The 16,316-nt window shown below is 40.2% G+C and overlaps 1 protein-coding gene across 2 annotated transcripts in view; it reads right to left on the bottom strand.

Annotated features, from left to right (window-relative positions):
- Positions 1-2,322: 2,322 nt before the first annotated feature.
- TFDP2 (transcription factor Dp-2) overlaps positions 2,323-16,316 on the bottom strand; it is a 46,267-nt gene continuing 32,273 nt past the window's right edge. Inside the window, exons 7-13 of one of the 2 annotated variants that reach the window (XM_071566116.1) lie at positions 15,693-15,855; positions 15,023-15,166; positions 12,872-12,940; positions 12,216-12,367; positions 7,962-8,128; positions 3,863-3,968; positions 2,323-2,985 (exon numbers count right to left, since the gene is read on the bottom strand). In XM_071566116.1, coding sequence (XP_071422217.1) covers positions 2,817-2,985; positions 3,863-3,968; positions 7,962-8,128; positions 12,216-12,367; positions 12,872-12,940; positions 15,023-15,166; positions 15,693-15,855 — 970 coding nt within the window. In that variant the 3' untranslated portion in view covers positions 2,323-2,816. Of the gene's footprint in view, positions 2,986-3,862; positions 3,969-7,961; positions 8,129-12,215; positions 12,368-12,871; positions 12,941-15,022; positions 15,170-15,692; positions 15,856-16,316 lie in introns of both variants that reach the window. The other variant, XM_071566115.1, reaches the window with a different exon arrangement.

Below are 16,316 nucleotides of genomic sequence, written 5' to 3' on the forward strand. Positions count from 1 at the left end.
TGTGTGTATTTTGTTTCTCTTTCAAATATGTGAGCTAAGATCAACAGGAATGATTGAAAGGTTTGCCTGAGATCATACATGAGTGGCTATGGCTGGATAGGGCCCAAAATTCTCCCAGTTCCCAGACTTCAGTGCAGCCACAAGACCACAGTGCTTTAGTTGAACTTCATCGTCAACTTGGCACAAGGAAGCCCAGGGAAAGAATTTACTTTTGAAGTCTCTTCTAAATGTTCTAACTTGTTTTGTCCTTTGTATTCCACTAGGCCAGGAAAAATAACTTTTAAAGGCTTGGTTTAACTGCCTAAATAGATGTTATGTGCTTAGATTTTTTTTTTTTTTATATTTTATCTTTAAATTTGATAGCTTGAGTTTTGCCAGAAGGCAAGTAGCTGTGCATTCTGCTGCTTTGGAGGGCACAGATATCAGTAGAAGAAAGGTATCACTGAGGATCTTCCTCCTGTAATACAGAAAGCACACTGGCTGCTAATAAAATACATTCCATTTCTAGGTAGGAAGCTTTTTTTTTGCCAGGTTCTTATAGTTCAAAGTGATGTTCTTTAGGACCTGTTTAGTCTTTTGCTGGTTTTAGTTTTTACACAGATCTTGAGTGGGAAGTGTGAAAAAGTGTAAAGTTAAATGTGTCCCTAATGTTTTGTTGGGGGCAGGGGGAAGGATAATAATTTAGATGATGTTTCCCTCTCTAAGAGTTCCTTAGGATCCTGCATATATAAGGTATCAGTGAAAGCTGACTGACAGGACAGTCTTTGAAAAAGCAGTGGGTTTCTAAGAATAAAAGTGATTATCTATTTAAATGAAATGTCATTCATGGAGCTGAAAATTCCCTAACAACATCTCTGGAGTACCTGTTCTCTTCTCCCCCTATTTCAGAAGTGAGCCACTTTGCTCAAGTGCATTGACTCTCTCAGCAAGAATATTAGTTTGTATTTGTAAAGCTTTTCTTGGTATAGAGGTAGTGCTACAGATTTGGTCAAAGTGAGGTGGTGTAAAGCCCTCAGTCCACTGTTGCCTGTGAGCCATGAACACAGGATGGTCTTAACAGTCTTGTCCAGAGGGTGAATAACGTGGTAGGCATATAGGAATTCTTGTAATTTGTGCATCTGCAATCATTTGTGTAAGCTGGACAGCTCTGGTCCCTCAGCCAAGAGCTGTACTGAAATCCTGGTGCTGCCCTGAGTGTCCCCCAAGTGCTGGAGTTTGGACTATCTGTGAGCAGCTGTGCAGCAAACAGGCAGCGGTGCTGTCCTGGGTGCAGCTGGTGCTGAGCTCCCTCTGCTCACAGCCAGGCGGGGCTGAGCTGGGGCTCAGGCTCGGTGCTCTGGCACTCGCTGGCTGAGCACAGGGCTGGCTCTGGCTGCAGGGAGTGGGCACTGTCAGAGGCTCAGTCCCAGCACCCGAGGGGCAGCACTGCCAGGGCTTGGGCAGGGACACAGGGATTGCTGCCTCCTCTCCCGCAGCCCTGAGACAGCTGAGACACAGGGCAGCTACTACATACAGTATAAAAATGGGAAAGAAGTAACAGTATTTTAAATTGGATGTACCTATTTAAAAACAGTTAACTTCTAGATGAGTTGAAATCCTGATGTTAGAACACCATGGGAAGAGTATATATACAGTGTATTTTGATATTCAAGTTTGGGTTCCTTTTAAAAAAGGTACCCTGTGAATGGATGTGATGTTGCCCATGGAACACACAGCCTCCTGCTGCAAGTCTAATTTAACAGTTTAGATGGGATTTGTGTTGTGTAACTTGAGCCACAGATCATTGGAAGTAGTTTGATACAATTCTCAAAGGCGCATCAAGGTGAGTGCAACAGAAGTTAATGATAAGAAGGTTGGTCTGTCATAATCTAAGCTGATTGGAATGCAAAATATGACATGACATATTGTCAGAATTTTATTTTTTTCCTAAGAACCTCAGCTTATGACTTTAAAGATGTGACCTACCCACCCCACATTGGAAAACACTGCCTTGAAAACATGCTGCCTGAGAGCCTTAACATGGTGGGAGGCCTGTTTGAAAAAGTCCAACACATGCTCAACATCAAAGGGATTATATAAAGGTAGAACAGTAAAGGAGAAGCTACACTCAATACACTGTAATCTAGAAATGTAATTTTTAAACTTTTTTTCCTTGAAAAAAGCTGGTGCAGAGAATACTGGTTTTTTCCTGACTGTTTTAATAATGGCTAAGAATAATCACTTATTTATAATAAATTAGGTCTGCAGTATAAATGAACATATGAACCTTTTATACGAATTTTACTTTTAGAGTATCTAAAATGAATTAAAACTATTCCAAGATCCACTTAATCACTTGCAATTTATATTACTTTAAGAATCTTCTATACAGCAAGTTGAACAGAAAAAAGCAAACATTTTAACAGCCCCTTTTCCCTATAACCATTTTCATATAAGACAGTTTTAAATGGCTTTTCCAGCACATTTTTGTGTGTTCACTTTCCCACTTCTCCATCTGATAAAGACAAGGGGAAGACAGAGACTTGAGTGCCAAAGTGGAAAAGGTGAACTTGGGGTTTGCTTTGCCAAATCTTCAGGGACTTGGTTCTTTTCCTTGGTTTGAGCTGGTAACAACCACTTTGCTCTGTCTCTACATGTCATTCTGTGTTCATTTACAAAAAGTTTTCAATTTCAGCTGTGGATAAATTTGTTTTGGAGCTTCCATTTTGCTTCACTGAACACAGTGCAAAACAAGGCAAGAAACCAGTAAAATCCAAACAGGAACTCCCATTAAGAGTATCTGAGCAGCATTTTGTATGTTCCATTTTCTACTCTCCTCATTCTGGGGAGGAAGAATCCTCGTCTTCATCCTCTTCATCCTCCTCATTGAAGGAGCAGGGCGTTTCCCCCCGGGACGCTGCACTGCTGGACTGCTGACTGCTGGGGGCAAGGAGCTGCCCCGTCGCTAAGGCCACTTCAGCATCCAGACACAGCCCTGCATTCTCACTATCAAAACAACAGAAATAGTGAAGTTTAGAGGATTTCCCATGAGGTTTTAAGCCTTTTATTTTTGGGCTCAGCTTTTCCTTTGGTCTAAGAAATGCTGTCAGCAAGGGAAAATCCGAAAGCAATACAGTAAATACAGATATTAGTTATGAAAACTGATAAAACATTGGAAAGTTGCATAGAAAAGATTATTGGGTGACTTTTTTTTCCACAGAAAACTAGCAGGATTGCTCAAACTGAAGAAGGATCAAGGAAGACAAAATCCATCACAGTTTTGTCAATAGATATCTGCAAAATGAAATGAAGCTATCAAATGCTATGATGAAGAACCTGCTCCAAAATAATCGCTATTTCCACATTTTATGGTACAGGTAACCTCATAGCAAGGTATGGTTGAAGTGTATTTTGGATTAGGTTTGTGCTGGTGGTGTTTTCCTGTTCCGTTGTTGGTTTTTAATTTTAAACTGTGTGGACTGAACTTTCATGAGAGCTTGAGCAGTAGTGCCTTTAGACACCAAACATTCTTTTGCATTCTTCAAAAATATTAGCAGCCTTTTATCCACATGTAAATACCTATGTGTAGTCCATGTCCAGGCAGGAATTTAAGGTTAACCAGGAAAAAAGACTCAAAAGTGATTCTATTCTTATGAAATATAGGTACAAAATAGCTGGTATGTACAAAATTCAAAGTATGTTGATTTGACCTTTCCAATATAATTATCAAGGAAGACAGAATTAGAGAGTTTTTCACAATCAAAATCTACCAAAATAAGAAAAACATCTCAATTCCTGCATGCAAATGGTATGAAATAGTGAGGTTACTGAAAGTACCACAAACATATATAACTACCCCTGAATAAAAAACTGTTTCATTTACCTTGATTTAGTATTGTAAGTGCCTCCAGCTGCCTCTACATGTGAAACTGCTTGTGCTGAACTGGAAAGTAACCCTTGGTTTATCCATGAAAATCCTGCAGACATATCTAGAAGAAAGTAGAACTGTATTTATGATAGTTACTTAAATTTGTTCTTCCTTTTACAATCTTTAACTTTGCATTTAGGATTCCATAGTTTAGTTTAGAAGATACCAGTAGCTCAAGTTGATTTTATACTGTAGATATGCCCTATTTAATCAAGATCAACTTACACCCTTGTTTGTGGGTGCACTCAGGCCTTGCAACTCCCTCTCAGAGTTATGCTCATTTCTCTGAAGCTTTTCCCTTTGTCTAGAGAGTGGAGTCTCAGGTATCTGAAATGAGAGTTCTGGAGTCCTTCATGGAAACTTCCTGCTACAGACTGACCCTCTGGAGTGTGCCACGATTTCCTGCTCTGCTTGGTGAAGGTACAAATGAACTGTATTTACTGGGAGGAGAGTGGGATGCAGTGAAGCCTCCCAGGTGGGCTGTGTGTGAGCCGTGTGTGTTCTGGGTTCAAAGGCAGTTCCATCCTGGCGCTCTCAGGGCTGGCTGGGGTGCAGCCTCCTCGTCCACTCTGCCAGCAGGGCTGGCTGTGCACATGCACAGACCATAGCAAAGGTCTGGTGGCAAGAGCAGGGAAGAGAAAGCCTGTTGTACCCTGTATGTGTGACTGTAAGGCAGTGTCCTCCCTGGGGATAGGAAATGTTAGGGTTAAGACCATTAAAATGGTCTTGCAATAATGCTGAATTTTTTCAGGTAATTTCTTAAAGCCCCCTGAGGGCCATGAACAGGTTACTTAAAACCCTCATAGTACTTGTTTTCAAATTCCCTAACAAGTAATGCCTGTCAGTTGTTTCCAGTTAAGCACATTTCTGCCAAGAGAAACAGCAAAACAAGTCCATTGACCCAATTACACTTGTGAGATTTTTTCTTGGGGGGGTGTGTGTGTGTTGTTTTTTAACTTGTTTCTTAGGTAAGGTATTTCTATTGACCTACCCAAATTCCATCTTGACAAAAAGATAACATGAAAACAAAGTCACTAAGACTGTCTAGTTCTTTTCCATGGTGCTTGCATGTGGTTGCAGCTGGATGCATTAACCCAGGAGTCAGAGTCCTCACTCTGAAGTTCTATTCTTAACTGAACATCTGTTCTGTACAGCACAGTGGCAGTAAAATGGGATTGCACTACTCATGTTGATCTGGAATTGTTCTCTAAGAGCAGGTAAGAGGAATAACTAAACATGTTTGTTACATACACATTCTCTTGTGTCCTTCTGTGTTCCTAAAAGCTTTGGTTCTGTGGGATTTGGCACTGTGCTGCCTGGCACAGGGACTGCTTTAAGCAGGCAGATACAGCCATGGAAACAGGCTCACCATGCACTGGGATGGATCCACAGGCTCCCTTGTGCCGTGGAAACCTGTTGGCAGCCTGTTTAAGTCACAAAGCAAGGCTAGCAAGGATGGTGTTCTGACAGCACTCCTTGGAACATGACCGCAAACATTAAGAAGTGGCAGTTTTAGGGTGATCTATGAGGATGGAATAGATGAGAATAGTTAAATGTGGACATAGCTGGATGGCTTTCCCTAAGATTGCCCTAAATGTAGGTTTGATGTTACAGAGAACAAGTTCTGACAGCTTCCTCCTGTCTTTGCAGGAGGAGGCTAAACCATTTGGAATGACTGCATTGTATTTAGATTAATAGAGATGTACCACAGTGTTGTTTCCTGGCATTTTGCAGGAGTGTACCTATGTGTACATGCTTAATGTTCCAGAAGGGTAACAAGACACTGCTAGTAATCTTGTGGTCTATTAACATTTTTGGATAATAGCTGGTTAGCTTTTCTTTCTGAACAACAAGGTAGAAGAAACTGTGGATTTTACACAAGGCAGAAAGGTTGTTCACAGATGCAGACCCCTACCTTGTCTTTTCATTGCCTTGTATTTCTAAATTCAATTTTCCAGTGGGCTCTGAGGAGCCAGGGAAAAGAGGAAGTTGGTGAAAGATGGGGAGCTGAAGTAATTTCCAGTACGAAGTCTGTGAAAACAGAAGTCTGCCTACAACGAAAGACTTATTTCCTCCAGCAGTGTAGATCAGTTGCTAACAGCTACACTTATGAACCCGGGAAAGCAGCTTGGAAAAACCTTCCCAGGGTGGTGCAGTCCAGTCTAAGAGTGGGATCCTTATTATGAACTAGGCATATCTTGCAGCAGATACACTTGGTAGAAATTCGTACTTTACATGAGAAGGCTCTAAAGCAACACCCTCAGTGGCTTTAGTAGTTAATGTTCAAGAGCTGCATAGGGTTGTTGTTGATAGTTCAACAAACTCCTTCAGTCAGGGGGTACTTTTGCCTCTGTAGTTCCAACTCCAGCCTGTTTTCCAGTCAAAACTTATACAGGTAAGTGACAGAGAACTTCTTCATGCAGGGAAGCAAAAAGAAGTGTTGTAATCTAGAGGTCCTGAACTGCACCACTTTCTTTGCCCACTGCCTTAGTGGGATACATAAAGTGGGATGTTGTTACCCCAACTGTTAGTGCCTCAGAATTTTTTTGCCTTTTTTTTAGTCTTGTGCTCTGAAGGTAAAATAATGCATGTTTAAAATTAAAAAGAAATTTTAATTTTAATTTAAATTTGACACATGGGAGCAATAAGTAACTTAAGCATTGTAACAGTATTAAGAAGACGTGGGTTCTGCTCCTTTCCCCTTTCTTACACTGCTGATAAATCACATGGTAAATGATTTTCAGTTGAATGAAACTGCAAGGAACAAATCAGGATTTCGTTCAACTTCTCTTTTTAGTACCACTGCTATCTTATAGAGAGTTGGGGGTGCAATTTCAAAATTGACCAAAATTAAAATATGGAATGTTAGTTTTAAAATGCACAGGACAAGAGGACCAGGAAAACACAAACAAGTATTGATAAATTATTGATTGAAATGTTAAACCATTTAAAGTGTACTAATTTTACTGAATATAACTGAATTTAATTTATATCCAGCAGTGTTTTGACATCACAAATTTTAAGAAATTGTTTAATTCATAATTCTTGCACATAGTTAAATCAAGAATACAAAAATGTGTTCAACTTCCTGACTACTTAACTGTATTTTTCTTACTGAATTTTAAACATCCTGACATGAAGATTAAATGTTGCCAACAGAAGGGAATCAACTTTAGGAAAGTTTAAAAAAAATTCAGCCAAATGTTTGAAGTTTCCAACCTTCCCGTGTGAAAGACACAGTTTTATACTACTGTAATTTAAACAAGACCAGAGCCCAGTCAGTAGAGAAGTCAGGGCAAGAGCTTTGCTCCCTCTCCTCACAAACAAAGGTCTGTTCACAGTAATTCATTGGGTAACATTTCCTTTACAGATAAAGTCCCTCCAGAAACCTGAGAAAACACTGGGCTAAGCTTAAGCTGTGGGTAGAGCAAGAAGAACATGCTCTGACAGTAACTAAAGGAAGTGATTACAAATTTTAGCAGCTCTAGTCCAGTGGTGCAATACTGGAGGATTTCGAGGTTTGAGTCTGTTTAAGCATGAGCTGTTCAAACAGGGGAGGTAAAGGCCTGTGCACGGGACACCTGTCCTGAAGCCTCTGGAGTCTCCTGCTTCAGTAGAGCAGCTCAGCTCTCAGCTGGCACCTGCTGGCACCTGAGGGATTACACTCAACCTGTTCCAGATGCTCTTTCTCTTTTCTCTTCCTCAGCCTGGGAGGAGCTGCCTTCTTCCATACCTCCATACCTCCAGTTACTCAAAATTAATACTAATGTGAGAAAATCTGTTATTGGTATCAATTTAGTTATTTAAGGAATAATTTCTTCATAATGCAGCTCACTCAGAAGTTTGTTGTTATAAATCACTGTGAATTAAATTTACAGGACAACTATGATAAACCTTCCAAAATTAACAGTAAAATCACAGGTTCATGTACCAACCCTACTCGGTCCCATGAGACATTACATACCCTTTTAGGTTAATTTAATTAAATTTACTTCAGTGAACTAAGGTTGTGGATTTGATCAGGAACAATATTTAAACGTTGCATGTATCTTACCTGTGATGTAGCCTTCTAAAGCTTTTGGCACCAGTGATTTTGCAGTTCTTAAGTCCTCAGCTGAGCATTTGCCTGCTTCAAGCCCAAAGGACATTCCCATTCTCTTCAGCACCTCACTGTCATCGTGGATCTCGAAAGTGTTATCGAAATTAAAGAGGTATTCAAATCTGCATGTAAAAAATTGAACATGAGATGGCTTTGAAAAGAGCACAGCCTGTGCTTTTCTTGACTGTTTTTTCTCTGTTTTTTTTAGTATGCACTGAGGTAAGTGTCTGGATTCTTCATTTTCTGTGAAGAGTCCTTAGGGAAAGAGAAGTGCAAAAAATGCTTTTTCTCTCCTGCCTCCGACACTGGCCTGCCTCCTGGGTCTAAAATGGCATTTTCTCAATTAAAATAACTTCACCACTGCACGAAGAAAGCTTCAAAGGGGAGGAGGGAGGCCTTATTAAACATGAACCTTCCCTTGCACTAAAGCCAATAATGTCACCTGCAGCCCTGTCACCAAAATAACTATTTTGGTTTTGCTTCTTTTACATTTCACTTTCTGTTCTAATGTGCAACTCCCCTCCTGTGAACTGACCTATTTACCTTGGTATAATTTTGCTTTTTTGGATGCAGCCAGCAAAGCAGTCTGTTCAGAGTCCTGTGTATCACAACCCACCATTTCTGCTGCAGGACTCTCTAAATGCTTTTCCTTGCATATAAAAGTGGAAATTGTCATATAAACTTAAGACAGCTTTAAGAAAAGCAGGGGCATCCAGACTGGCCTTAAGCTACGATCACAGGCTATCAAAAGCCTGGACAGTGCTGGTCCAGGCATTACAAGATAAGGCTGGTTCCCACTATCTCATTTTCTGATGACAAAACCTTTATCCCTGGAAAATCTCTACAAGGTAACTCAGTGGTGGGTCTTCCATTTGCTCTCCAAGCTCATGTCATGGATTTTCTTGACAGATTTTTTCTAATACTCATTTTCTTATACCTGGAGCCAGTAAGCTTGGGCATTACAGCTTTTGTGTCTGCAGACAGGATTCTCACTTGGTAATACAATGCTTCATGCTGGGTGTAGTTGGCAGCTCCAGGCACCATTTCTTCTGTGACTCACACCTTACTACTTGCAAATCTCTTGTTTATGCACCTGTATTTATTTAAGCATAACTACATTGAGGGAAAATAAGCTGTGTCACTGTACCTGTACCCGGTGCAGTTGCATTCCTGCTCCCTGGACTGGCACAGCTCGAGTCATAGAACCACGTGTACACAGACAGGGAGGACACCAGTGTCACACCCAGGCAGCACCAGCAAGCAGTGGAATTACTAAATCATAACTGAATTCTGTTCTTATGGCACTGGATTAAAGGTTGCATTTATTGTAGCTCTGTATTGCTCCTCCCGTGTGCTGTGGTCCAATCCTGGATGACAGAAAGGAGGGCAACATCCCTCCCCTCCCCACAAGTTTCCAAGCAGAGGAACTTCCAATGTTTTTCTCCAGTTTCTACCTGCAGTCACTGGTACAGGAAGTGCCTGCACTTCTTGCTGCCAACAGCTGTTTAAGGGTTTTCTTTAGGGGACTTGACATGTTCTCTGTGCACATTCTCCATGTCACCCATGATTTTAGAAACACCTGGGAAGCCACTGTCCTCTCTCTTCCAGGCTGAGAAGCCCATCTGTTCCTTCTGTCACAGCCTTTCCAAAGCTGCATTCCTTCTTGCTGCCCTCCCATGTCTCTCTCCTGGTTATGTTATATATTTTCCAAGAATAAGAGAGCGCACAGTATTCCAGACAGAGAAGCACTCCGTGCCTCCAGGTTTACACTGTATTCCTTACTGTTCTTCCTAGTAATTCCCAGCATTATTTCGGTTGTTACCAAGAGGTCAACCCTTGTTCTCAAAGAATGAGTTACTGGGCTGCCATCTTACTACTAAAAGCTTGGTCCAGAGGCCACTAATACTATGGATACAACTTCGGGTACACTTCCAGTCCCTTTCCCATGGTAAGTGCAAATCACCAGTGATTTTAATCTGGATTTTGTGCTCTTGCAGAAAAAAGGTACAAGAGCCCAATTCCTACACTTTCCCTGTAATGTACAGCATTGAATCTCCAATGGCAAAATCTTCTGCATGTCCTATTAGAAATGTTCTCATTTTCCAAGTTTCTGATACATCTATTGTGTCTGAATGCTTGTTTAAAACTAGATATTCTGGTTCCTTTTTTTTCCTAGGACCAACAGCATGTATATAGAAGGACCATGTACACTAAATATATTTTTCCTGTTTCAATGGGACTTACTCAGGTGCCTCATCTTTTCAACATAATTTTCAACTACTTTATCTGAAAACTTTGGTTTTCGTTCTCTAACTTCAGAAATGCCATTCCCAGAATGCTGCTTGGCACCTGTCTATCTACCCTCTCAAACGCTAAATGAAACTTGCCCAATAACTTCTTATTCTTATTTGGGAGAAATTTCATTCTGTTTTGGCTGGATAAAGCCTGTTCCTGCATAGGAAAAAGCTTAGAGGACACAAACTTCTGTTCCTAATGATACTAAATCAGCCTTGCAGGCACAACTTTTCCAAACAATTACTTTCCTTTAGAAGACTCTCTGTAAGCACAATTTTGAGCAGCTACTGCTGTGAGCTTTGCTCTTCACTGGCCTTACCAACACGAGTGCTTTATAGAAATGGTAACTGGAGAAGAAAGGAAAATGGAAGCCCTTTAAAGAGTGGGCTGTTGGGCTTGAACCAGAGCAGGGCAAACACTCAAGCTGACCAGTAATGGAGTGAGGCAGCACAAATACTCCCAAATAAACTACAGGATGTGAATTCTCCAAACCGAGTGCCCGCTTTTGCTAACTCGTTTAACAGGTCAATGGGACAGTGGTTACAACACCAGCAGATTCTGGCACTGTTTATCTACACACTGCTGCTGCCTCTAAGCAGTTGCACAAATAATAACCACAGTGCAAAGCTTGTTTAACTTGGGTTGTACACTTAATGACCTCCAGATGACAGCAATACCAAAGCTGGGTTACATAAACTGAAGGATCAACAACTTAAATAATTTTGGTGTGCTCACTTTTAGTAGCCATGTTTTCCTACAAATGGAGGCTGTACAAGGGTGTTACACTGCTCTGGGTCCCAGGTGCCAACTCACCTCTGACACCTTCAGAGCAGCAGTTCGGAAGAGTCAGTATCAAATTGTTCAACTTTTAACAACCTCAAACATAAATGTAGGACACTGTGTACCAGTGCAGAAAGAATTTTATAGCATGACTATAAAGTAAGGGTATAATTGTGCTAAATCAAAACTGATCCTAAAATGTCCAATTTGGTGAACTGCAGTGCTGATTGGAGTATTCCAGAAGTTTTGTCACAAAATGTATTGGACTTCAGTCCAATTTTCTACAAAAATTCAACTTTCAACAGGATTGCTGTTTTGCATGCTGGTGCTTAGGTTACTAGAGACTGTCTATTTTTGCTGTCTGATTGACTTGCAGTTCAGTCCAGGATTTGCATACCACAGAGTGAAATCTGTAATCTACAGCATTAAAGCAAAGCCAGCTATTTTCAGCTAATAAACTAGTTGTGATCCGATTAACAGTTAACGTAACAGCTCCTCATACTTCCAGCCATATTTTCACAGGATGAGGAGCACAAGTCCCCAGAATTACATAACTGGAAGATTTTTCAAGTTAATATGAATGCAACTATAGCAGTTTGCTTACAGACAGTATTGCAAATTTCTATGTAATTTCCTTCAAGAACTAGGTGCCACTCTTTTGCTGCTAAAAGACACTCAAGGTTGTGACCATCACCTCTGGGATCTTATTTTATGTCACAAGGATCACTCTGCGTTCCTGACTGTATACATTTTTCTGGCATTTGAACAGTAAATAGAAGCACTATCACATGGCTTCATGAAAAGGTAGTGCTGTCCTAGTATAGAGTTTCATTCAATCATTTCTTCTGTGCAGTGAATGCTCTTTGAAATGTCAGCCTGAAGTGCCTTTTACAACAACCTTTTCAGGTAGTGGTTATAAAGCAGTGTTGATAAAATCATTCCTATTACTACTGCAGTTGCATTAAATATTGAAGAAACCCAAACCAAAACAAGAAGCAACTCCCTGAAGTGACAGTTGCAAATGTAAATACAATAATTACTTTTAGTAAATTAGAAAAATTTCCCTCATTTGTTTTAACAAAAATTCCAGTCTACAAAAAGAAAATTATAAAAATTGATTCCATAAATACTCACTTATCACTTGATATGCTGCAGTCTATAATTGTTCTTTTGCTAGTGTTGACTATTAAGAAAGGCAGCTGTATTGTGGAGTTCAGAGATGGAGGGCCTTGATTTTGCTGTTCATTTTGTTGATTTCTTTGTACCAAGTTTTTAAACGCTATTTGCTGTAAAAACAGAAAGAAAAATGATCACTGACAATAAAAGAGCAGTCATCAGTTTCCAGGAAATAAAATGTCATAAGGTCTGATTTATCAGCTCTCAATACTTTCAGTAATTTTTTGTCAAAAAGTAAGTTGTGGCCTGACTTTCTCTTTGCACTAGTGAAGTTCACTAGGAACAGAAGTTAAATGCGGATTTTCCACACATATCCTACTGACTATGCCCCCTCACACTCCCGGGAGAAGGAAAAAGAAAGGACTAAAGCTTGCTGGAAAATGCTTCCCCCCACTCCTTTTGAAAAGGCACTGCAGTCAGAGGTCTTCTCTGGTACTTTTTAAGCACAATTACCTCAGACCAGAAGCTCATTACACTGAAACAAAAAATATTCCCCCACTTCCCTTGATCTGTATTCTCTTTCCCCTCTCATTTATCACCTTCTTGTCTCTTTCAAGAGTTAGTTTAGGAAATGTATTTTCATGTACAGAAAAAGAAATTCAAATCAAATGTACCTGCAGCAGCAGCTCTTGCAGTTGGGCTCGCTTCTGTTTTATCCTTTCAATCCGCTTCTGTTTTTCTATCTTAAAAGACAAATGTAAATGCGTCAAGGTGTTTGCTTCGTTACCTTGGCTGTTCCATGTGCCAAACTGAACAGGTGAATTGCAGCATCAGAAGAGTTTCTCCAGGTCCGTCAAACTGTAATTTCTTTCTTTGTCAACAATTTTAACTCCAGTAAGGAATCAATTACAGGACACTATTATCTCCCCACCCAATCCTCCTCTGTATTGTGAGCTGAGTGCCAAAAATAGCACCAATTTAAACACTTGCTTGAGGAGGTGCTTTGATTTTTTGGGGTTTTTTCCCTTCTGTTCTCCACTGCCCCAGAACTGTGCATGTCCCACTGTTCTAACTGCAGGCTCCTAGACACAAACATTTGGAGGCTGAACTCAGGAGCATCACCTGCACCTTTCCAGTGACTGAGACTGAGACTCCATTACACAAACAAGATTGCAGTGACAAAAGAGGGACAGAGGGAACATTTTCTACATAAGCACAGAATCCTTTCCTTGCAATGAGTTTGTTACTGGCACCTCATGGAGCCATCCTGCCCCGGGATATGCAGTGCTTGGGACAGCTGCAGTGTTGGATGCCTGTGGACCCTGCAGGTACAGCAGTATCTGAACTGTCCTCTGCACATCAGCACAGAACAAGATGACAGTCATTACCGTTAGAAGGGGTTATTCCTCACCCTGTTGGTGCCAGCACTGCTCCCTAAAATGTTAAACCCTTAAATTACCTTTTCATTCAGCCACTGAAATGAAATGCTGCAGTGTTTAAAAACCGAGCTGGCCCAAACCCCCTATCTTACTTCCAATGTTGCTCTGTGGTGGTTCCCTCCTCACAGACTTTAATGTTTAAAATAGTTCCTTCAGAGCACAGTAAATGCCTTTCTTTTCCAGGACTCTTAGAACCAGTAAGCAGCACACGTACCATTTAGACATGGTTTCTATACAGCAAGTCTTTTTGTACTGGTGATCTTATTAGGATTTACACTGTAAGAAGAGTAGGCAACTTGCACAGCTTTAAAAGCAAAATTAATTCTGATTTTTGCACCCTAAAAATGCAGCTATATTTTATGTTATTTTCTATTATGTCAGAGGAAGCAACATTTTAAAAAAATATGCCTGGCTTCTATTTTGTGCATGTGTAATTCGAGCCTGAAACAGTGAATCACATGTGAACACTGAGGATGACCCAATGAAATTCAAGTTCCATGTTTGTATCAATAACCTATATTGTAGACAATGCATCCACATGAATGCATGCAAAATGTAGATTTATCCATAATTAAAAAACCCCATCCTGGAGTATAATGATTGAGCACATGCATTCTCTTTGGGTGGATGTTGTTGTAATGGACAAGAACAGTAAAAGCTTTTCTATTACCACATCTAGAAGGACAATTGATGTAAGTGACTCTGTACAAAAAGAACTGGAGAGTCACCACCCACCTTTTAAGATAACTTAAGCACAAGTCTCACAAATCTCATACATATGAAGCTGTGTTTGCAGACAGCCATTACAGCACATTGCAGTAAATACAGTGACTTGGGGTTTTATTTATAGCACATTTGGCCTGAAGGACAAGCAACATTTGTGCATATAAATTCTGGCATCCCTGCAAAAACCCAACGTAACTCTTAGCCTGCTGGAACAATAATGGAAATAACTAATAAAGTAAAACTTCTTTGTTGTTTCTTTGGCAGTTCATAACTAGCATTTGGCACCCCAGCAGAAATTACTTTTCAATTTCATTTCCTTTGAATCATATTTCCAAGTACAGACATTAATGGAGAATTGGTCTCCTATTCCTTTGACCTTCTTCTGGTTAATTCAAGCTATTACACCACTGTCCATTTTTGTAAGGTAAACAGTTTGGGTTTTTTAAAAATCTTCATGTAATGTATACTAACTTCAAACTGAAGTAGGCATACACAAACATATCCTTGCAGCTTATTCCAATATCAAAATTTGTATTTTTATAGTGTGCAAGAATCAAAACCAACCAGTTTCAAACTGAGAAAGAAACCTCTTCTAAAGAGGAGCAACTCCATTATCACAAGCTGTGAACTAAACAGAATTCCCCATGTTCCTCCCTTTACCTCTAGATTCTGACATTCCTGAGCTGAGTTTGTAGGAAGGCCAATCCATCTGATTTCCTTCTTCTCCTTTGAAATGATGTTCATGGCCATCAGGACATTAAGGGCATCGTAAACTCTCCGTCTAATATTCTTCTGATCATAAGCCTGCTAAGAAAACAATATACAGCATTAATTACGATGAAAGAATTAATAAAGGAAAAACAATTGAACACATGGTTCATAGATATGTAGCAGATAAAAGTGCCAAAAAAGCAGTCAGAGTGGTATTAAAACATGATCCCTCCCCTGTGCTACTCCTTGGATACCACATGAACATGTCTGGCTACAAATGGAAGCTTCAGGCCTGCCTGAAGCAGGAAATTGCCAGTATGGCAAGTGTGTCACAGCTGAAAGGCCTGACAAGACCACACACCATGTGTTCAAGAGTAGCCTTTTCTTAAAGTTAGTTATTTTGGCAGACTCCGCTACTTTGTTTATCGTTTAGAGCGAGTTCAATTCTACATTCAGTATTTCTGAATTTCAGAGGGTAAGTCTTTATATTTGAGAAGTAGTTAAGTAAGTGAAGGAAAGTATGGATTGTGGCAGACAGTGCAGAGACAGGAGGGACAGAATCCCATGACAAACAAGCCAGCTCTGTACTGGTGTGACCATTCCACACCCATCTGCTTACCGAGTCTGCAGCCAAGTGGCTGTTGGAGTTGGTGAACTCTGACACCAGCTCATCAGCCACTTCGTTGTATGATGTTGTTCCTTTACGTTGAACTTTTTCACAAACTTTCATTGAAAAGTGCCTCAGACCCTTCCCATTTTTATCTCCTTTTTTGCTTCTCTTACTGGAAAGAGAAAAATACTATTTTAATAAATTGAATGCTAATAAGCTGCTTCATTACAGGGCAAAGGGTCTGCCTTTTGCAACAGGAATCTGTACTATCTGAATGAAAACCATTTCTTATTTCTTAAAAATCAGCAAAAAAGTGCACTGGAGCCCTTTCCCCTTTCTTGGCTATTTCTGCACTGGTAGTATTTGAACACATGCTGCTGGGAAGATGCTTACAAATGAATTTGGAATTCATCTCCAGGTAGTTTCACAAAAGAACAACTTAAAAAAAAGGAGAAAAATCTCACAGGGTGTGCCTGGAACCCAGACTTATGGGGATCTCTCATGTGTGTGCCTAAAATAGAAAGGCTCAGACATCCCTATTTAAAATGCAGTAGGAGATACTAAAGTTGATCATGAGAGGAATTAAACTATGTGTCATCATAGTTAAGACAGAGATAGAAGAATTTCTTTCGT

Source organism: Pithys albifrons, chromosome 11, assembly GCF_047495875.1.
Source record: "Pithys albifrons albifrons isolate INPA30051 chromosome 11, PitAlb_v1, whole genome shotgun sequence".
NCBI classification, from domain to species: Eukaryota; Metazoa; Chordata; class Aves; order Passeriformes; family Thamnophilidae; genus Pithys; species Pithys albifrons.